The sequence below is a fragment of the Lissotriton vulgaris genome, chromosome 4_1 (genome assembly GCF_964263255.1).
Source record: "Lissotriton vulgaris chromosome 4_1, aLisVul1.2, whole genome shotgun sequence".
NCBI classification, from domain to species: domain Eukaryota; kingdom Metazoa; phylum Chordata; class Amphibia; order Caudata; family Salamandridae; genus Lissotriton; species Lissotriton vulgaris.
Genome location: NC_141691.1, coordinates 548,791,298 through 548,815,448, shown reverse-complemented (window position 1 = coordinate 548,815,448; position 24,151 = coordinate 548,791,298). Strand labels below are relative to the sequence as shown.

General features: G+C 41.7%; 1 protein-coding gene across 2 annotated transcripts in view; it reads right to left on the bottom strand.

Annotated features, from left to right (window-relative positions):
* The window catches only part of SUSD5 (sushi domain containing 5), a 528,474-nt gene that overhangs the window by 242,769 nt on the left and 261,554 nt on the right, over positions 1 to 24,151 (bottom strand). For both annotated transcript variants that reach the window (XR_015309865.1, XM_086964685.1), the window contains exon 3: positions 13,550 to 13,668. Coding sequence is in view for 1 of the 2 variants with exons in the window: in XM_086964685.1 (XP_086820811.1) it covers positions 13,550 to 13,668 (119 nt within the window). In the remaining variant the exon portion in view is untranslated. The remainder of the gene's footprint in view (positions 1 to 13,549; positions 13,669 to 24,151) is intronic.

Sequence of the window (24,151 nt, the reverse complement as noted above, 5' to 3'; positions counted from 1 at the left end):
TTTTGTCCATGAGACCCGGAACATGGGATCCATCAGTATTCGACGGTGGGATTTGCTCCTGCGTGAGGAAACCAGCCCAACCTTCCCCATCTGTCCTGAAGAAGACCCGCATTGTAAGGGAAACTAACCTACGTCATCTAGGGTCGAAACGTAGACTACCTACCCCCCACACAACCAACTTCTACCCCCAGCAAGATTAATATAGCATCTTGAAGCCTGGTTATTTGAATTATTTGACCCATTGTGGCATGTTTCTTTGGCTCTTCTAGAAGCCAGCATAGTAATGTATTTATGAACAATGTATTCTTTGACTTGCACTGAAGAGAAGAATCTTCCTTTTCATCCTACACAAATCCCATCACCGCACACCTTCCCCCCCCTCCCTCCTTCTCCTTGGGCACAACTTTATCCAAATATGAATACATTTTGTATGCAATTGCGAAACTAATAATAAGGTTGAGTACTGTGTGATTAAATAACACTATACTCCCGCTATTGTTTCTTAATTTTTCTTATGCATTTTTCACTTTGATTTTTCTATCCCTCCGAGTCTGGAACCCCCCTTTTCTATGCAAAACTTTATACCCAGGTCCCAGTGACTTATTTGTGTTGACCCTGTTGGTTATAACGCATTGTAAATAAGGCACACTTTCACACTATACTCAGTGTGAAAGGAAGAGGCAATGGGTTTTGCATTGGGCGTTTCGCAACAATACCCATTGATTTTGACGCTGCCCCCTATTTACAAGGGGGGCGTAAATAGGAGGTAGCGCCAAAATTTAGACCAGGGAAAACCCTAGTTTCAACATGGCGAGACAAGAAGAAATTGTTAAATTCTCCTTGTTTTTGCTGTTTCTATGTGTGCTGCATTGTACAGCACACATATAATCAGGAAAACACCATGAATGGTTGTTTATGATCAGGAAGGTGTCCCTTCCTGCAGATGACCAATCATTAAAAAAATGACAATTTGCAACTTCTATGTGTGCTGCACAATGCAGCACACTTGGAAGTTTCAAATCACCATTTGTGATTGTTTATGTGCAGGAAGGGATGCCTTCCTGCACATAAACAATCATTCCCTCAACGCAGACAATGGTGCCTGTGTTGGCGCTAGACAGCTTAATTTGGTGCCAGCACTAGGGAAAACACAGGTATGTGTGGTATCTTTGTAAATACGGATCATCTCTGCGTTTTCGGAAAGACGGAGCGTGGCATTAGCATTTTGTGCTTAACTCCACACTCCGCTATTCCCTTGTAAAAAAATGCCCCATCGAATCGTATAACCAGCTCAATAGACACAAGGTCAGGATCTTACAGTGCATTCCGTTTGTACTAAACATGTGTTGGCAATAGGATCAGAGAAAACAACTGGTAGTACAACTAAATTATTATGAGGGTAGCAAGAGGTACATTACTGCAAAGTGGCAGTCAGAAGAAATACGGAGGCAATGTGTATATGTTCTCCGTGAGGTCCAGTCCCCATTAATGATGCCCTTCATGGGTCATTAGGGGTATGGAAGTGTACAAGGGAGGGAGGGCCAATAATATTGAGCTACACTACCCATCTGAGGACCTGTTGGGAGAGGAGAGAGAGAAAAGAAGGTGGGGGTATCCCTAACGGGATAGAGGTAGAAGTGGAGGCACTTGATAAACCTCCAAGCATTTACTTATGTATGGGCTCGATAAGCCCTGTCCAGCCAGCTCGAGTGAGCATAGCTTTGTACTGCAGTTTGGTTTACATAAAAGGGGTGACCCTGTGTCCCTCAGAACCTGGGTAAGCGCGGTTAAATACAAAGATGGTTCTGTTGGGTAGTGAGAAATTACTTTAAAGGAAGGCTAGATCAGCTCAATACATATTGAAAAAACCTCTCTGAAAACAAGCAACTAGGAATAAAGTCTTTATATTTAGTAAAAAGCAATCACGATACATAAGAATTACTTCATTCTGTGATGCCACAGGTTTCAATAAATGGTAAAACCGTTAAGGAAACATGTGATGAACGTGACTGTTGGTGAACAAAGTGATCAGTGCATTAAATCCAGTGACACATATATACAAAATATACATGGGGAAGTAAGATGGCCAGAGTGTTGAATTAGTACTCCAAGGAGACAAGGGGTACTATACAAGCTCCTGGAGTGTCTGGACCAGTGGTAAGCCGTCAATGTTTCGACCCTAATGCGCCCCTGTTGGTGGTCGCGGCGGGTCTTTCTCAAGACAAGGGACAGTCTGGAAAGGAAGAAGGGGAGAAGGTTTTCAGAGAGGAGTGGGATTGAAAACGTCAGAAATTAGGTATGTGAGCAGGAGTTACTCACATGGGGAACAGGTGGAGATATCACAGCCTGGTGGGTAGCCAAAAGGTCAAACCTAGAGAGGGGAAAAAAGCTAATTCAGAGCGGCTGTGTATGCCAGAGTAACTAAAAAGGTCTGTCTTAAAGTGCTTAAATGTGACCCAAATAAATTATAGAAGTGGTAAGTGAGCGAGATGCAATTAAATGGTACACAGGCAAAATATCGAGTTTTAAATTTCGATATACAATTATATCGAAGTTTAAATATCGATGGGACAAAATATCGAAGGTAAGTAATATCGACAGTCTTAATATCGATATTAGTATGATATCAGTAATATCGAAGTTTTAAATATCGATGTCAATAATATCGAAATAAATAACTTCGATGTTACTAATATCAATTTTTAAATGAATTTAGTGTATATTATATTGTATTTATTATGTTTTATTATTTATTTTTAATGTACTTTAATTAAATATTGTCTTTTACTACTGTAGCGGGTTGTGGGTTTATAGGGGAATAGGGTGGGAAGTAATTTAATTATGTTAAATTAATTATTAATTAGTAGGAATTATTAATTAATTAATTGAGAATTAATTGAGAATTAATTTTAATTAATTGATTAATTGATAAATATGTTCTGTAGCGGGTTATGGGTTTATAGGGGAATAGGGTGGGAAGTAATTTAATAATAATTAATTAATTAATATATGTTTGTACACATTTTAATTAATAATTATTTGGTAATTAATTTATATTAATTAGTTAATTAATTAATATAATTTTGTACATATTTTTAATTATTAATTAGTTGGTAATTAATTAATATGAATTAGTTAATTACATTAATTAGAGTAATTTTTTATATATAATTTTTTGTTATTCTTAATTAATTAATTGGGAAAAATAATATTAATTATTAAATTTAATTAATTACAGCTAATGTGCTAATATATTTACTTTATTGTGATTGTTAATTAATAATTAATTGGTAATTAAATAATATTAATTAATTTTGGGTAAAGGAGTATTTTTAGGGTTCAGGGTCAGTTTTCAGTTTTTGGGTAAAGGGGTATTTTTAGGGTTCAGGGTCAGTTTTCAGTTCTTGGGTAAATGGTTATTTTTAGGGTTCAGGGTCAGTTTTCAGTTTTTGGGTAAAGGGGTATTTTTAGGGTTCAGGGTCAGTTTTCAGTTTTTGGGTAAAGGGGTATTTTTAGGGTTCAGGGTCAGTTTTCAGTTCTTGGGTAAAGGGGTATTTTTAGGGTTCAGGGTCAGTTTTCAGTTTTTGGGTAAAGGGGTATTTTTAGGGTTCAGGGTCAGTTTTCAGTTTTTGGGTAAAGGGGTATTTTTAGGATTCAGGGTCAGTTTTCAGTTCTTGGGTAAAGAGGTATTTTTAGTAATATCGACAGTCTTAATATCGATATTAGTATGATATCAGTAATATCGAAGTTTTAAATATCGATGTCAATAATATCGAAATAAATAACTTCGATGTTACTAATATCAAGTTTTTAAATGAATTTAGTGTATATTATATTGTATTTATTATGTTTTATTACTTATTTATAATGTAATTTAATTAAATATTGTCTTTTACTACTGTAGCGGGTTGTGGGTTTATAGGGGAATAGGGTGGGAAGTAATTTAATTATGTTAAATTAATTATTAATTAGTAGGAATTATTAATTAATTAATTGAGAATTAAGTTTTAATTAATTTTAATTAATTGATTAATTGATAAATATGTTCTGTAGCGGGTTATGGGTTTATAGGGGAATAGGGTGGGAAGTAATTTAATAATAATTAATTAATTAATATATGTTTGTACATATTTTAATTAATAATTATTTGGTAATTAATTTATATTAATTAGTTAATTAATTAATATAATTTTGTACATATTTTTAATTATTAATTAGTTGGTAATTAATTAATATTAATTAGTTAATTACATTAATTGGAGTAATTTTTTATATATAATTTTTTGTTATTCTTAATTAATTAATTGGGAAAAATAATATTAATTATTGATTTAAATAATTACAGCTAATGTGCTAATATATTTACTTTATTGTGATTGTGAATTAATAATTAATTGGTAATTAAATTATATTAATTAATTTTGGGTAAAGGAGTATTTTTAGGGTTCAGGGTCAGTTTTCAGTTTTTGGGTAAAGGGGTATTTTTAGGGTTCAGGGTCAGTTTTCAGTTCTTGGGTAAAGGGGTATTTTTAGGGTTCAAGGTCAGTTTTCAGTTTTTGGGTAAAGGGGTATTTTTAGGGTTCAGGGTCAGTTTTCCGTTTTTGGGTAAAGGGGTATTTTTAGGGTTCAGGGTCAGTTTTCAGTTCTTGGGTAAAGGGGTATTTTTAGGGTTCAGGGTCAGTTTTCAGTTTTTGGGTAAAGGGGTATTTTTAGGGTTCAGGGTCAGTTTTCAGTTTTTGGGTAAAGGGGTATTTTTAGGGTTCAGGGTCACTTTTCAGTTCTTGGGTAAAGGGGTATTTTTAGGGTTCAGGGTCACTTTTCAGTTTTTGGGTAAAGGGGTATTTTTAGGGTTCAGGGTCAGTTTTCAGTTTTTGGGTAAAGGGGTATTTTTAGGGTTCAGGGTCAGTTTTGGGTTTTTGGGGTACAGGAATATTTTTAGGGTTCAGGGTCAGTTTTGGGTTTTTGGGGTACAGGGATATTTTTAGGGTTCAGGGTCAGTTTTGGGTTTTTGGGGTACAGGCGTACAGGGTAAAAATAAAAAAAAATTACATTAAATCAATTAAATGAAATTAAAAAAAAGAAAATTACATTAAATTATTAAGTGTTTTATTTATTTTAAATGTATATGTATTAGTTTTAATTTTGTTTTAATATTTTTATTTCATATTTGTAAAATTATATGTATTTTAAAATTATTTTTACATTATTATTAATACATTTAAAAAAACAATATTTTTAATTTCGATATTTTTGTACTACGATATTATTTTTTCGATATTTTTGTACTTACCTTTATGAAGATATGACTCCGATATTTTTGATGTCGATATTTTTGTGCCGATATTTTTGTATTTCGATATTCTGTCTGTCGATATTATGTCAGACATTCCAATTAAATGATATGCACCGTTGCTATTATATTAACTAAGAGACATTCCCTCTATAGTGAGGCTGTTTGACTCGTTAGACTAATAAGTGACATTGTACTAAATATGAGCTCATTCCCTCTATGTTAGGGCTTCAAGCATCGTTTTAAACTGATCAGAGTGGTTGACTCGTGAGACTAATGGATAATTATGCAGTGACAGGGAGTCGTGTTTGATCCCTCCATCAACATGCTTCGATCGATGTTCAGACGCGATAAGATTGCCAAACTCAAGGCGGTAATTGCGTTGTCGAGCACAGGGGGTTAATTGATATTTTAAAAAATTCAAAGTGAAGTGAGTGCTAAAAAAGCTCTGAGTCAGATTAAAGCGCCGGGTGTAAAATGCTCGCAACGTCGAGCAGGTCGTGAATCCCAGAGGAGTGAAGTGGGGATTAACGCCGGTGAAAGTTGCGGTTTCGGATAGGGACCTACCCCGTGTTCAAGTGAAGCAAATCGCAGAAGAATGCGCTGTGGTTCGGACCACGATCACTGCAAGCGATGAATGCGGAACCACTGTAAGAGCGTTTAAGAAAAGCCCTCCTGTATGTACATTACGTCCGTTGCTGGGCAACACAGTGGAGGCCTACTGTATTACGCCTAACGTGCGGTGACGGGGGCAGGCTGGATGGTTGCTAAGCAGCGCGTGGACGCGTGCCAGGTATCATGCATCAAGCGTGATGGCGGGAGGGTTTGAGATAGGAATACCGCATAGGCCAGAGGAAACATTAATTGGAACAAAAGCAGGAATGAGTGAAATCAGACAGTGAATGCATACAAATTAAACAATTGACAGTAAATGGTGGGGGGGGGGGGTTTAACCACTGTTCGGGCCGGATAAGGACAGAAGCGTGAATGGATGGAATAAGACAATAAATTAATTTATACAAGCTTTACAGTTGATGCTAAATTGTTCAAAGATCAGGTCAGTTGGCAAATAACACAGTCAGACAGTATAAGACTGTGTAATAGGGTGTAGTCCACAATTGTTCAGGGCTGGATAGGGCCAAAAGAATTACAGTAAATTACAGTAAGCCCATTTGCTTGGAAATTTCCTTGTGTTCATTCAGTCCATGGGTTACAGAGTTCAGAGTACGTATCCATTTGCACTCTTTTCTGTTGAGTGCAGAAGTCATGGATCCTCCTCTTGGATTAGCGTTGATCTTTTCCACCTCCTAGCTTCAGGAAGGGATAGCAGATGGATTCAAACACACCCTCTTTATCCTGGAGTCAGTACACAACTCTCCCATATGATGCTACTTTATACATTTTGGCCAACCACCCGTCTTGTGCGGGTAGGTGACGCGAGCACCACTTGTGCAGAATACAAAGCTTTGCCGTGATCAAGGCTGTCAGTAACAGTTGTCGTTCATAGGTCGAGAGGTCAGATAGGTCATCTGTATCATGCAGCATAATTATGTGAGATGTCAGTCACATAAGATATGTGTGATTCACAGTCCAGTTTTGCACATATCCAGTATCCTGAATGATGAAGGAAGCCAAGGGCTACAAGATTTGAGCGGATGCATTGTTCTGAAGAGACAGAATTTGATTCATGTCTCCCGAGTCCCTCCATCCAGATTTTCTACCACTGCCTCCAAGTCCTCGACAGTATATTGCACTTGCAGAGTGTCTTACCAATGTTTGCGAAGGTGAGACATGTAGGGAGCAGGAGAAAAGGTGCTGGATTATGAAGTTATAAAGTGCCAAATTCTACCATTGGAACATACCCCAAGTCACCAGCTAATGTTTAATGGTAGAAACAAGCATGTTTCATGACCTGGGCCCTAGGATACTATGTAGACAGTGTTCCAGTTGGATTTCGTGGCTTGAGTAGTCGGAATTCCATCTGTAGGGAGGCGAAGGGCTTCAGCTCCACTTCTCGGATGATATCCTTTAGGATCCGATTCCTCAGAGTCCTAGTCTTTCACTGTATTAGGTGACCACCAACCCGGATGTCCGCGTTGTTCCAGAGTCTGTAAGATGCAGTCAGGTGGGACCACGCAATAGTTTAAGAGAATGGTTGCAGAGCCTCACCATTGTGTGCACTATAGGACTAGAGGTCAGTGATGCCGATGATTTATGTCCATAGAGGATATCCAGTCTGAGGTCACTATGGGCCATGTCACATTCCAGTCTAACCCAGAACGGGGATATGGGGATATCGGTTACTTGTACGATAGTTGGTCCAAATGCAAAACCTGGTAATAGTGTTCTATACTAGGCACCCACAGGCCACCATATTTCCTTTGTGCTATCAGTTTAGAAAAGTACAAGCGAGGTCTCACGTCCCTACCCATATAAAAGATTTGATATTCATGTCTATTGCTCGGAGGGTGGAGGTACAGACCAGAAGAGGCAGTGTTCTCCCCCAAAGAGAGCGATTGAGATTTGTCCACTTCTGGTACTTTTAGTTATGAGAGGGTCTAGAATATCGTAGACCATGCCTTCTAAGTCTGTATTGATGAAGATACCAAGGTATTTAAGCCAGAAACAGGAATTTGTCTACAGCTGCCTTCATACTGCTGCGCTACATGGTCAGTGATTCACTCTTGTCCTAATTGATCCTACAGCCTGATATTGTGAAGAAGGAGGTGAGGATGAACATTAGAGTTCGTAGAGATCTGTTCAGGTGTGTGAGCATAAGCAGTATATCATCTGCATATAAGAGTATTTTTGCAGTACCTGCCATGATACAGATGCCCATTATCTGAGGGGACTGGCATATGGCAGCCCCCAGAGGTTCCATGTGCAGCATGAACAGTAGAGGGGAAAGAGGGTAACCCTGCCGGGTCCCAGTTGGCATTGGACTCGCAGTTTGTGGGCCACCGTCACCTCCATTATCAGCTGCCCATACAGCATAGCCTTGGCAGTGCCCCATAGGTTCAGGGGAGAGGAGATAGTCCCCCACTTATCAGAAAGATAGGAAGCCAAGTGGGATAGTAACAGTTTTTTTCTCCTGAGGAGTTCTATAGTGTGCTACAGTAAAACGGCAGGGTTTGTGAATTGGAAATTGTATTTTACAGTCAATGGTCAGTCGAACCGGAGAGTGGTTTGACAGTGAGCTCCCCAGGATGGTACAGTCTGAGATGTTGGGGGAGACTGGATGGGAGAGATAAAGTAATCCAGCTGAGATTGTGCACCGTAAAAAGGAAGGAATATTCCTTGTCCTTCGGGTGCAGGAGGCACCAAATGTCAGAAAGGGTTTAGTTGTCTCAGAGATCGCACATGAGAGCTCTGTCTACTTCATTAGGTTTATCTATGGGATCTGTCTTGTACAGAATGGGGTCTGGCTCCAAATTCTCGTCCCCTCCCATGAAAAGTTTGGGGGGCGAGCTCAGTTAATGGCCGGTGAAGATGGGACAGGAATTAGAGTTTAGACTTCAGAGCCTATGGGGGCATAAACTGAGCCAATCCTTAGGGTCCTAGAGACAATTTTAAGCTTCGCTAGGGCATAGCATTCCTCATAGTCTGTCCAAGTCTGAAGCACTGAAAGGTAAAGCCTTATGTATGAGCATAGCCACAACATTTTTCCTGAACATCTGGGGGATGTATGGGAGGATGACATGGAAGAGATGTCGGACAATTTGCAGCTAAAAATGATCTTCCCTACCCAGTCCCTCTTAAGTTTTTCAGCCTCTTTAGGGGAGAGGTGGGCTTCTTGAACAAGGGTAATCTCTACTCTTTGCAAGACTAGATAGGTTTTACACTTCACATAGTTTGTCAATCCTTTAACATTGAGCAAAATAATTGTGAGAGGCCGGGACGTCATGTCTGGGAGCATAGGATGGTGGAGTGTGATATGCTCGGGAGCGCCGTAGATAGTAGTTAGGGGTAGCCAATTACAGAGTCACAGGTGGAAGGCGTAGAGATGAGTGGCAGGTGGAGAGGTGATGTAGTCGAGATGAAAAACGATTGAGAGGGGGGAGAGATAGAGATAAATATGAGCGGGGTAAAGGAGAGGAAAAGGGAGAGGAAGAGGCTGTGGGTAGTAGATAGTGGATTGTGGCCAAGGAGTGCACTCTGATGGGAACAAAAGCCAATTGGGGAGTGGGTGATATGATTATTAAGTGAAAGGCACTCAATGCAGGTGCAGAGGGAAAGCAGATACCGCTTACAAAACTGTCTATGATGGGTCTAGGCTCTCCGATGGATACAGGCCACCGGAAGGGAATGGGGAGTGCTGGTGGGAGATGATAACTACACTAGAATAAAATTAAATGTGCAGCCAACTTGACTGAATGGGGGTGGAGGGGAAGGGGTATTGCGATGGAGAGAAAATTGTACACGAATACGTATCTGAATATAAATGTAGGCCAGAGCATTAGAAGATGGAGGTGTGGCCAGATGCAAACAAGAAAATACAATTGGTAAAATGCAACAGACAAGATACAAACTAGAGAGTTCAGTTTGCACAGTCTAATATCATACAATTGGCACGGAAAAGCGAAGCCAGGCAGAAATGCATATGAGATACCGATAAAGGCGTACAAATAAGAAATTGCAGTGGCCTTAGTTGTCGTGCTGATCTCCTTGAAGGAGCAGTACGGGGTCCGGGAGAAGGGCCCACAGGGAGCAGTGTTCATGGGTGGGTATATAAGGTGCTGAGTCACAGCTAAGCGGGCGAGGAAGGGTAGAAAAGAATATGGGAGTAGTAAAGCCCATTGAGGCATCAGCTTAGGTGTGGGATGGATGGCGAGTGAGGAGGGAAGGGGAACTGGGAAGGGCTATCAGGGATGGTGTGGGGTAGGAGGAGGGTGAAGGGATTGAGGGAAGTAGGAAGGATCAAAACATAAACATTCCCATCAAAAACTACTCATCTAAATTGAAGTTCAATACGTCAATTGTTGAGGGTGTGTCTCATATGTAATTCACAGGAGCAGGTCAAAAGCGTCACTCCCAGAGGATTCCAGCTTCAGAGGGGACCAGCAATTGTCTCTTTCATCAGAATGGGTCAGTTCCTCCTCCCTTATTATCACCTTTTCTTCGTTCCCAAGGCTCCCAGAAAGGCCGGTCCTGCTGGCATCGTTGATGCTGCATATCATGTAGAAGTGAGAGGTGCCCATGCTGGATTCATTCAGGGAGTCCAGAAATTGGGCCAGATCCTGTGGATCATGAAAATCTCTTGAGCGTCCACCCACTGTGATCCACTTGATGGTTGGCTCCAACAGGCCATACTTGATGTCCCACTTTTATAATTTGGAGAGAAGAGCAAGAAAGCGCTTGGTGTTGGTATCCGGGGAGAAGTCAGCTGCAATATTGATACAGTATCCATCCATGTCATGTGGGCCATGTTTGTGAGCTTCTATAGGAATCTGTCAAATATGGGAATGCCTTACAATACAGGCAATGATGAGGCGGGCCTTGTGCTTCCGGGCGCAGGTGGGCGGCGTACCCGTATCCAATGTGTTCTTTGGATTTCAAGAGGAGAGACAAAGGACAATCCAGTCAGTTTGGGATGAGATTGAGCAAGAATGCTTGTGTATCAGAGAGTCCTAAATGCTCAGGAAGTCTGTAAAAACGAATGTTGTCCCAACAAGATCGGTCCTCCCGGTTAATGAGATTATGTGCCAGATGTCTTGATGGACAGTCCCCAGGTTTGTGATCTTCCCCCGCAGGAGTGAGGCATCCATTCAATGAGTCAACTTTGCATAGAAAAGCCCCATATCAGTTTTAATACTCTTTATATCCTGGGTATGATCTGTAATTTTCAAGTCCATGGCGGATAGTTGGTACCAATAGAGGTGATTTCTTTGAGAATAGCACAAAGGGGTGTGTCTTGCATGGAGGGGTTGCTGGTGGCACAGAAGCCAAAGTGTATTTGCTGCCACTCACCACTTCAGTGAAGAGGAGCTGTCTGGAGTGTTTATCTGTTGCCATAGTTGATCAAAGTGGGGGGGAGTATTGGAAGGTGGCTGGGAAATGCCTAATTGTACCTATAATCAGTCACCAGACAGTAAGTCTCCGATATATATGTAACAGCCTGGGGTGGGCATAGGGAGCAGGAAGGAGAGGGAGAGACCAACAGGCTCACCAGCAGTAAATGTGAGCAATGTGGAATGGGCTGCTGGAGAAGGGGCCGTCTATGAGCACTCCCCAAAAAGAAAAATCCAGGTCAGGCCCCACAGGCTAGGAAATGCAAAGCCTCGTCCAACAAAGGCTTCCTAAAGGGGTTGGAAGAGAGAGGAGCTCCCCGATCACAGTCGTACTCACCTCTGAAGCTAGGGGCTACTCTGGAGCAGGAGGCCGCTGTCCGCGAACCCTGGAGCCAAAAAGAAGACATTGATAGCAAGTTGGAGGTTTTGGGCTATGTGCACCAGAAACTAGGAGAGCCAAACCAATCTCTCTAGAGAGAATCTGTAGCCAGTGACAGGAGCCCGCAATATACTCCAGGTCCCTGTTGAAGATCAAGGAAGAGGCAGGTCTGAGGCAGGCTCCATTGTACGAGGTGGTGCGAGCACTGCGGTCAGGAGAGGGCATCTTGTATCATGGTACCTGATCCTGGCTGAGAGCAGTAGTGGCTGCTGTTGCAGACAGTAGGCATCTTGTGGCCTTCAAATTCGTTTTGGAGGTGCCAGAGCATGAGGCCAAGGAGGGTGCAGCGGCAGTGTTGGCCTAGTTTTATCCCCTGTAGTGTTGGAACTCAGGGGAAAGTGGCCACATTGGGTTATGGCGTGACTCCACCCCACATACCCTACAACCAACCTTGTCTGATATGTCTTCATATCTGATCAGTCGTAAAATGTGTAATATCTGTTGCTAAATTTTCAAGACTTTTATGGTTGTTTAGAGTTTGACAGATGTGGGATTTTTTGGCTCATTACTACATTTGTTAGACTTAAGGGGTAGTTTAGAGTTTGGCAGATGCAGGACATCTTGGCCCTATTTAGATAGTATACCTACGTATACACTCTAAATATGGCAGATGCCTTATTTGCAGTATATTCCCATGTATACACTCTAAATAAGGCGGAGAAGATACCTACTAATTTTGTTTTGGCAAAACTCTAAATGGCCTTTTTTTTTTCCAGAGTTTTATATAGCGCGAACTAGACCCAAACCGAATCAGGTATCAGAGCGCTTTACATAGCACCAGTTACGTTACATGAGGACACACATTCATTTTTTAGGCACAGGAAGATTAAGGGCCAGATGTAGGAAGCATAATTCCGGTCAGTAACGGCCGAAATTACCGAATTTCGGCCGTTACCGACCGGAATTAGGCTACTGAGATGTAGGTGCCCAAATTGCTAATTCGGTAATTTACTGATAGAATCAGTAAATACCGATTCCTTAAAATACCGAATCAGTAAATTACCGAATTTGCAATGTAGGGAGCACTCAAATGAGTGCTTTCCCCTTTTTGAAATTCATTATTTACCACCAACTACAACTTGGTGGAAAATAAAGAAAAACACCCAAAAAGCAATTTTATGCAAATTGCTTCAGTGCCATGTTTGCAGACATACATGCCCTTAGGGCATGTATGTCTGCAACATGTGCACCCATACGCAACTGAGGGGTACAACAGGGTGTCAAAGTGACACCCTGCCACCCTTCAATGTTTCCCCCAATTACCGAATCGGTATTTACCGATTCGGTAATTGACATTCATTCCTATGGGCCTCCAGGCCCATAGGAATGAATGTCAATTACGGTCATTTTTTCGGTAAAATTACCTACATCCCATTTGCCTATTCCTAAATACCGAATCAGTATGATTCGGCATTTAAGAATCGGTATTCTGGGATTGCCTACATCTGGCCCTAACGGATTGGCCCAGAATCACAGGATGTTTTGGCGTCGTTGATTACTTCTATTTATGTCCATATTATACATTTATTTTATATGGATGTCTAGTAAGTATTGCATCCATATTGGAGTCCATTACTCTAATCCATTATTTCAATAAATATTTCCCTATGAATGAACATTATTGCCAACACTCTAGATATCAGTGGAACCACTATCACCCATGATGCAATTCCCAGGCACCATTGCTGGTAGGCAGTGGAGGCATCATTGCATTGCTCAACAAATATTGTGAAGCTGTTTATCCCCAAAGGCAGATATTCACTTTAAGAAAGATATGAAAAAATAATTCTGGTCATAATGTACAATGCTTACCTCCATCCTTTATGCAAAAGGCATCAAAACGGTCACTTGGTAAGGATGGATTTTCAATGTTGACATCAATGGCTTTCATAACATGTTGGCCGCTTCCCATGTTTGTGCAAACTGTTGACCTGAAAAAAATATATTACAAAAAAGGCCAATAAGAACCTTCTGTATAATGATGCAGAGTAATTGTGATTATGGTAATTTAGCAAATATACTGGGCCTGATTCACAAAGGTAAACTTGCCCTTTTGTGGAGACTCCACGGTCATGAAGATGCTACAAGTAATTCACCTTTGTGAATAGCAAACAATTGTAACCTTACACAGAAGTGCACTTTTAACCCTGTGAATCAGGCATAAATACACAGAGTAGCATTGCACCCGAATTCGAAAGTATAAATAGAAAACAATTTTGCAAGGATTTGTTTCATATTATATTAAGGGATAACATCTTATATTACTTCTTAAAAGTTCCGGAAGTAAGGACTGAAGGATTAATGTAGTAGAAGTGAAGAAAGCAAAGCCAGAGAAGGAAGAGTCAAGAATGGGTGATGAAGAAGAGGACAAAAATTGTTATGAATGACACAAGTTGAAGGGAATCATGAAATCCCTTATTCTAAGTTCTGCACTAATTCAGCATCAGTATTGTTGCACCCAAAATGACAAATTCTTCAGGGATATGTAATTTCGGCTTTTGAAATTATCACAATGTGGGAGGCTGAAATCTGTCTATAAAAGTCCTTCTCTAATTTCATTATACATGGAATATAATTCTTTAGTCACCTGTAAGAAATGAGGTACATGCTCAGCTATAATAAGTTATTATAGTTGACTTATGACATCGCCATGGCTGCTGCCTGAGGCAGAAACCAGGGTGAAAGTCAGGAGGCTCGGCATACTTACAACTGCAGGAATGAGTTTTTCCTTCTTCTGAGATATTTCTCAGCAGCAAGAAAAAGTAAGCAGCAGAAATCAGATATTTATTTCTATATGTTTGTCTTTTTCACATTATAGGTCATTCTAAAAAGATAGAATGTCTGCATGATTCCACTCGTTCTGAGGTACAGCATTTGTTTTATTCTCACTTACATTAAACTAATTCTAGTATCGTTGTACAGAAATTATTCAATGCATTTTGGTGTGTTTAATTTCACACTACAGATTTTGGTTTGATTCTTCTTCTCTGCAAAGAACATAAAAGAGAAAGGTAGCACCAAGGATGTAAACAAAGGTGCGGATGAAGGTGTGCCATGTACTTTAGGGAATAAAATACCCTTGCAGTACGTTAAAATGATATTGCAAGTCACCCTGGAATTCCATGACTTTATAAAATAGATCAGTTTTAGGCCTTGTTTCCCTTTGTGGTCACTTGCAATATACTTATAATGTGTGACATGAGAGTACTTTATCTCGCATATTATGAGTTATTCTCTGTGAAATGAAAAATTACTGGGTAATACACTGTTACCACAACAATTTCCCTATTACTCTGCTATATTCGAGAGACATATTCCAACAACTGCCAGCGGAGAATACACAGGCAAACATCAGAGTTTGCAGTAACTTCACATGCAATATTACCACACACATCAGATTTCCTCTTTGGACTGCTAACTCCTAAAATTAGCTGAATAGAAAAGTTCAAAGCACTAAAAACGAAGGTTCATGAAGGAAAAAATGCTCAGTAAATGGTTTTAAGGAAATGGAACAAGCAAAACCGAAACTAAGTGAAGATGGAATGTGGATAGAATATAAAGGTACAGAATATAAAGAAGGAAAATGCAAAGTTCCAAAGAAAGACTATGGGAGGGGAGACAGGATAGAAAATATGGGAGCTGACTTAAACAACAAATAACAAGCATTTGCAATGCAATAGGTCTCACATTGACGAGAGTTTAAGCTATTGGCAATGCAATAGCTTAAACTCTAGCAAATGCGAGAACTATCCCTTATCATATTTGAGAGCACCTTCAAATGTGAGTTCAGCACGCCTCCTCTACAAAAAACCTCCACAAATATCACATACCTATACAGGAAAGAGGTTCCTAAAGTGTTCCAGAGTCTTACTGGGAAAAGCCTGTACTCCCTCGAGTCAAGTTCTGCAGACAAGTCTCTGTGCTAAGTCCTAAAAATACCAAGGACTGGCACTCAAAGCTTGACAGTACCATGCGGTTAACACTCCAGCCTGAAGGAGTAAATGACACAACCCCAAGGGCCCGGTGGTCTCCGGCGTGCACGTCCGGTGGTATCTTTCCCAGTCCCAGAGTTATGGACCCAGACGTCAAAGCCTCATCTTCTCATAGGGAACCGAGGGACTCTAGGATTTCCTGGCAGAAATACAGGCTCTTTGCCTCGTCAGCTTGGGCAAGGAAGGCAGGTGGTAACAGGCACAGTCTCACCCCTAAAAATTAGAGTGAGCCGGAGCTGGGAACGCTGCCAAGCCAGCGGACAGGGCGTTTCTGTGCTGGCACTGCCAGCCCAGCTGATGGGAGGACGTGGGCATGTCTGTACAGTGACAGGGGGAGGGGCGGCGATCAGCTGTCGCACACACACCCAAACCTGGAAATCACTGGGAAGGAAGCTCGCTGCACAAGTAGTGAAACCTGAACAATGACAGGCAAGGGCACTAGAAGCAGCTGAATGCACGAGCTGCACAAAAGATGACAGTTTGGTTGTAGTGTAGGTTTAAGGGGCGGAGTCGGCGTGCTCACAGCAAATACACATTTTGCTCTGCAGTGACGAGCTAGCACGTCACATCAGCTGCACGGCTCGAGGCAACAGGAAGTCTCTCCTCACACCTGCAACAGCCAAGTCGCGATGAGAGGGGCGCTGCTCATGAGCCCTGAGACAGCAGCCACCACTATCAGCCATTAACATTGACAGTTAGAGTGACTTGATATTGAAAAGTAACAAGCTGCCTCCGCATGCACAACTCCTGTCCGCGCAGGCACAGTGAGAAGGAGACAGGGAGGGACAGGAGATGTGCACGCGTACACATGTCCCATTCACGACAGGAGATGTGCACGTGTACACATGACCCATACGCGTCCACATTTCCTATCCATAAGTGGCCATATCTCCTGTCCCCCTTCGGCCAAGAAACCGATGACAATAGATCTCGCCAAGGTGACAGTGTATGCACTGCGTCGCTAGGCGAGACCTAAAAAGGAATGCCAAGGCTGTAAAAAAAGGGAACAAAGGGAGAAGAATGAAAATTAGGAATTGTTGGGGGATAAATGTTGGCACTCTTTGCAGACTACTCAGTTGTTACAACACATTTCTGTCCTTTCCCACTGTGCTGGCACCGTTTCAACAGCCTATCACCAACTCATGCACCCTTGTGTCATGGCGCAAGGGTGTCTGAGTTGCATGCAGGATTGCTTTTGTGCAGGAAGAAGCACCTTCCTGCACAAAAATAATCCTGGGAGTCTTTTTCTTTTTCTATGTTGGCTGAAAAATGCAGCATTTGCATAGAGAGAGGAAAAAACGAGGAGAAATAGTGATATTTCTACTCGTTGCTCCTCCCTTGAGGAGGTGTAAAGTTTTGGTGCATCCATTTAAATGGTCTTGTAAATCTGGGGATGCATCAAATTCAATGGGTGCTGCATGGAAACACCCACTGCAACACCAATGGCATGCTTCCCTAGTGAAAAGTAAGGCAACGCAGCGATTTGCGCTGCATTGCCTGTCTCCATATTTATAAGTTCGTTCAAAGCCATGCAAAGTGACTTTGCATGACTTCATATATATATGAGTTTGTGATTTGCGCCACTGTTGCGTCACAAACAGTAACACAATTGCAGCGGAAGTGTCTTGAAAATATGGGCCCTCGTCTGTAATCTTAGTTGTTGAAGCATGAAGCCGCTGGTAGCGCCATGAAGCCGCTGGCGAACGTGCGCTTAATAAATAATTTTAAATTCAAATTCAAATTCAAATTCAAATTTAAATTCAATTCAGATTTGTTGGAAAATAATAGAATTTTCTTTTGAGGATTAGATTGTAAACTAACTGGAAAACAGTGGATTACCGGATGTACAACTGCCTGCTTGTACCAGTGATCTAATCTTCATTTGAGATACATCTGATTAGACTTTTCTTTACATGACTATAGAACTATATTCATAAACATTAATGGATGTTGTTGGATACAACCTAAAACACAATACCACCACCAACAACAACAATGATAACAACAATAACAACAGCAAGTACAATAATCATAAGTATAGTAATAATGATGATGATTATAAACTCTTTCTATAGTGCACCACAAAAAAACAGTTTTAATCCTGGATGAAAGGTGTGACTGCTTCAGCCATGTATCATATGATTAGGAATCTGTGTTAAACTGGCGTATGGAATGAATGATTGACAGACGAGAACGCATGCTTCTTCTTGAGGTGACACTAAGAACAATATGGAAATACATAAACTGCATCAAGCTTTATTGCTAAGTCTATTTTTCTCAAACTCTTTCATAACTGATGTTGCAAAGTTGCTGGACACAAAGATGTGTCGTCTGTCATCGGATTGGTCTCCTCGAGGGACATGTAGTGCCATTTGGAGAAATTCAGTAACAAAGAAAAGCAAGGAACATTTGAATGAAAACCAGTAAGTGAAAGGTGGATTGGTAAGGATATGAAGGGACTTAGGATAAGATGTGGTGGAATTGAGGAGACTCAGTGGAGTTCCAGGTGTGTGTGGTAGGTGATGCAAGCAACCAAAAGGAACTTGTGTTACTGCACTTTTTAAACTCATATGTTAGACAATTTTTAAAGTAGGTGCCTCATCTGAAGGCCACATCTCCTGAACTGTGTGCACTGATTACACTATCAGGGGACGTCATTATATGACACCCAAGTGTAAAAGGTTCTGATTAACTTAAGGATAGGTTTCCTCAAAGAAAGTGGAGTGATGCAACTTCCTACCAGCACATCAAGCAATCATTGAGGACTCTATCCATACCACTTGTCAGAAAGATGCTCTGGAAATCCTTGCCAAATACAACAAGCATTAGCAAAGCCAATAGATCTCTGCAACGCCCAAGCTATTGTCCTTGTCAATGTGGAAGGCCTTTAGCCATGTTGTCTAGCAGCACATCTGCAGTTCAGCGTGGCTGAAAGTCACTGAAAAAAGCGCTATGATCCAGCCAGAGCTGGCCATGTCATAGCGCTTTTTGTGTTAGGATGGGCAGGACAATAAACTCAATATGGGGGCCAAAGACACTCGGCTTCGGCTCAACATCCTGTGATTCTGGGCTTTCAGTTACTTTTAGTCATGCTGAACAGCAGATGTGTTACTAGACAACATGGCTAAAAGACATTCACATTGACAAGGCCAATAACTCGTGCATTGCTAATGTAAAGCACTCAAATACCTTCAGGTGGTGTTGGCGCTATATGAAACTGCACAAACAAAAACAACTGGTGCTAATGTAAAGTGCTCCAATACCTTTTGGGTGGCGTTGGCACTATATAAAGCTGCACAAAAAAGTAACTGGTGCTTATGTAAAGTTCTCCAGTACCTTCGGTGGTGTTGATTCTACAAAAACTGCTCAAACAAAATGTGAAAAACAAAGTTGTGGAGGGGGGATCTGTGCAACAGAGTTCAGTGGGGGCAAGCAGCAACTGGGAAGGGGGGACGGACAACCAACAGCAAATGTGGACAGTCTCAGGGAGATTAAGTGATTTACTCATAATCACAACATGTGGAACTGAGGTCGAGGCTAGGGTGACGAAATGGCGACCTCTTGGGAGAGGATGTGGCGCAAGGGCCAGAGCTGCCAACTATGTAGATTGGAAACTGGGTTTGAGTTTCTGCTTTGGCTAAACATCCTTGATTCTGAGCAAATTACTTAATCTCCACATGCCTACAGAAATGAATGTGTCCCTATGTAAAGTAACTGGTGCTAATGTAAAGTGCTCCGATACATTTGGGTGGTGTTTGGCACTATATAAAACTGCACAAAAACAGTAACTGGTGCTTATGTAAAGCGCTCCAATTCCTTTGAGTGGTGCTGGCATTACATATACCTGCACAGAAAAAAATTATGTGAAGAGCAGAGTTGGGGGAGGATGGGATCAAGGGGGAAGAGGGGCTCAATCAATCAATCAATCAATCAGGATTTGTAAAATGCGGCTAATCACTTAATAGTGTATGCAGGCGCCTGCAGGCCACAAAGGCTTACTCGAACAGGCAGGTCTTGAGGGCCATTAGAAATTCGGGATCTGTGCAACGGCAGTTCAGCGTGGGCAATCAGCGACGGGCAGAAGGTGAATGGGTAACCCATAGCAAATGCGGGCTGCCACAGGGAGATTAAGTGATTTGCCGAAATTTACGGTGTCCTTGTGAAAAGTAACTAGTGTTAATGTTAAGTGCTCAAATGCCTTCGGGTGGTATTGGCGCTGTATAAAACTGTACAAAAAAAAGTATTTGGTGCTTATGTAAAGCCCTCCAATACCTTCAGGTGGTGTTGTCGCTACATAAAACTGCACACAAAAAGCAAATGTGAAAAGCAGGGTTGAGGTAAGAGGGCATCTGATGGAAAAGGGATCTGTGCAATAGGAGTTTAACATGAGCCAGCAGTGAAGGGCGGGATGGATGGGCAACTAACAGTAAATGCGAGCTGCCACAGGGAGATTAAGTGATTTGCTCAAGTTTATGGTGTCCTCGTGAAAAGTAACTGGTCTTAGCTTGCTTAATCTCCACTATGGCCCCCTGCGGCGGGATGCCTGGCTTTCACCTTGGGGGTGCCCATATCGGTTTATCTCATAGGGAAAAACCAGGACGGGTTCCCAAAGCAAGCGCTTAGAGACCGTTGGTGATAATGCGCTATATAAATATAAATTACAATTACAATTACAATTAATATAAAGCACTCCAATACCTTTGGTTGGTGTTGGCACTATTTTAAACTGCACAAACAAAATGTGAAAAGCAGAGGAGGAGGAGGGGATCTGTGCAACAGAGTTCCGCGTGGCAAGCAGCGATGGCTGGTAGGCGGCTTGGCAACCAATAGCAAATGCAGGCTGCCACAGAGAGATTATGTGATTTGGCCATAATCACAAAATGTGGAACTGAGGCCGAGGCTAGTTTGGCGATGTGGCCAGAGCTTTTGACTATAGAGCTGGGAAACCGGGTTTGAGTTTTGGCGTCAGCTTAGCATCCTAGTGTCTTGGCAAATCAATTAGGGCCTGATTTAGATCTTGGTGGATGGGTTACTCAGTCACAACGGTGACGGATCCCGTCCCCCGAAGTATAAATCCCATAAGGTATCATGGAATTTTTATTTTAGCGGATGGGATATCCATCGGGCTGACCCTGACTCCTAAAGGTCAGGGTGGGCTCAACTGTATTTCAGGTACCACTTAATAGATGAGGGACCAGGGGGCTTAACTGGAGATTAAAATCCCTCACCTTCTCCTAGGTATTCCTTTATTAGTGGAGCTGGTGGGGAGACCAAAATAATAACTCTTGGGTAATGTGGACTGTTATGGTCCTATGACTCTATGTTTTAGTTAAAAATAGGGGCATAGGACTATTACAGTCCACATGCTCCCTGAAATACGGGCGAGTTCACCCTGACCTTTAGGAGTCAAGGTGAACCCGATGACGAAACTTGACACTACTAGAGTGTGTAAGGATTATATATAAAAAAATGAATTTTTTCCTTCCCCGCACAAGTCATGCGGAGCTAGCATACCCACTAGGGTTGATAAATCCCTCTGCACCGTGTCCAGTACATTATAGGCATTAACCTCCATGACCTCTGGTGGGATACCTTTTGGTTAAATTGACAAAGCATATGAGACAGACGATGAAGCGAGCAAATGGGAAGCCTGAGGGTAGGCTGAAGCCCACAGATGAAACACAACATGTCTCTTTGAGCACATGCGCTGTCTAGCCGAGATCTAAAAACAGGAGTGGTATTTATTTATACACCAGGCATAAGTAGGAGTGGACATAGTTTATGGAAGCCCCCTGCTATTTTAAGAGTGGGGACTCTGTTTTCATTCCCTATGGCCAAAGGCGTCTGAAAGGTTTTGCCCTGTGCCTCAGCACTGCAGCTGCTTGCATTTGCAAACATTGTATGTGTGTAAACTGAATGTTGGTTGTTTTTAATCCCCCTTCCCTGATCCCACTGATAGCATCCCTTTTATTTGTGGGATCGGAATAGTGGGAGCTTATCTTTAAATGTCATATTTGATAAGTAATAACCACCTTCACACCATTAACCTTTCTATCATCCAATGAACTAAAAGTGTGCAGTGATTTTGTGCATTGAAGCTACATAAAGAACACAAGTAGAAAGTAAACATGCATTAGCACCATACACATCCAGCACATTTTCTTTACTCTCAAAATGCTGTTTAAAGGTAATGTATGTCTGTTGAACAATAGTGTTCCTTTCAGCCGCTTCTGAACTCAATTACAAAATTGATATGTTGAAAATCTACATGTGATTTACGAAAAAGTAACATCACTGCATGATCTGCATGTAAGGACCTTTGCAGTACAATAATCAATTTTACTTGTGTCTAAAATGCTATTATCAATGTCAATGCCAGATTTGACTCTGGATGGTGAGGTAGAAGTTGCAAGTCAGAACATCGACTGCAGAAATATTGAGCTAAAATAGCGTGGAGGTAAGTATATATAGGTATGTATATATTTATCATCCATATCTATGCCCTTTGAAGGTCTATATTGTCAAAATGTTTTATATTGCACTTTAAACAAAGATAGACTGTGTGGTGTTGCCCAGAATAAACACGTAGAAATTCTAGACATTGATGATCATTGTCATATACTTAACTTATTTTTAACTTAATGACAAAGACCTGCAAATATACTACTAATTTATTTTTATTGACACTATTGTTTTCTCATGATAGCATGAGACAAGGACCACTACCTAGGGACGACAAGGGATGACTCCCTTCACTACAGAGAGTTCAATGATATATTATTTTTGGTGCTTGTACAGCTGCATGTCACAGTGTGTGAGACATCCAGCTGTCCAGGGTCAATCAATCAATCAATCAATCAATCAATCATCATTTGTAAAGCTCCTCACTGTCACCTCTAAGGGTATCTGGGCTCTGCCAAATGAGCCCAAGTTATATAATATGTTCCTTAGTCAGTTACCTATGGCTTGTTGCACAACATTATGTTGCATTATGGAACTTGCAGTTCTAGTTTTACTAATGCAAGTCAGGGCTCCAAAAATCCAGCACGCAAAGTGTTGATCCCTAAAACGCTGGGAACCTCTGAAAGTGTCACATGACACCTGTCTGTGTCTACTTTAAGACGTTTTTCAAAGACGCCATGTAGCACACCAAACTTGTGAGGGTGTGTGTGTGGGGGGGAGGGGGGGGGGCTGAGTAAAGCTACATTTCCATTTAGTAAGGACTTGTTCTATGTGTTTTCATACCATAAGGCTCCCGCAGTACCTTTCGGACCAAATGCAGCACAAAACGTGCCTCCTTTGAGGAGTATACTAGCACGGATTTGTGTTTGACTCGTTGGACCTCCTGTGTGCAGCAGTAGTTGTTTTAGTGGGAGTTTTTTAGTGCCGGAAGTTGAAAGGCACTTAGGGGGACGTACAGAAGGCCTGAGTCCCCTTCTATCAAACCTCCCCACCCCACCACCTTTGTCAACAACACAAGGCTCTCGTTTGAGCGCATTTGCCGCAAGCCCCCCTCCCTTAGCTGGAAGCACTGAGCTAGGGACCTGGCGAGTGAGCCCTCACCGGGGCCCCTGTCAGGCTCTGGATTGTTCATGTGTCTGTGACAGTGAAGTGCATTTGAAGTGTCTGTCATCACATGAACACTGTAAACGCGGTAGGCACGTGTGCAAGAAGTTCACGATTTAATAGCACCTGCATGATGGATGGAAAACTAGGAATTTCGGGGCATATTATCAAGGGGGTTTATCTCCGCTTTTTTGGCTTTAAATGCCAAGAAAGCGGAGATAAAATTATCTCCCTATTACCTAGCTGTCGCTAACACCAGTTAGCGACAGCTAGTAGGAGATAGCGACCCTCTTGGGCCCCGCTTTGCATGTCAGTGATATTTATCACTAATGACATTCAATGTGGGCGTGCCAAGATGTTAGCGACTGGAAACAGTCGCCAACATCGCCACCTCCTATTACCAACTTTTGGAGATATTCGCGCTAAGCGCGAATATCTCCAAAAGCTAACACCTGCCCCTGAGCAGTTCTTAGCCATGTTAGCCAATGGTAGGTGGATAACATGGCTAAGAGCATTAGCTCGGCAATGCATGAATATTGCTGACTTTTCAGCGATATTCATGCATTTCGGCCGATTTTTATCGCTTAGGAGATAAATCTTGATAATAGCAAGGTTTCTAAGCGATAAAATTTGCCGCAGCTCGGCGATAAAAATATCGCCGCTTAACCAACATAGCGATAATTATCGCTAGTTGTTGGTAATATGCCCCTTCGTTTTTAACCAGAAAGCTTTGAAATGATGCACACCTCCGGCCCGGGATCTGATTGTTTAAATTGCATTTATATAGCGCTTACTACCCCTGACGATGCTGGTTGTGCGAAGCTTTGATCAGCACTGACCGTCTGCCATGTTCAGT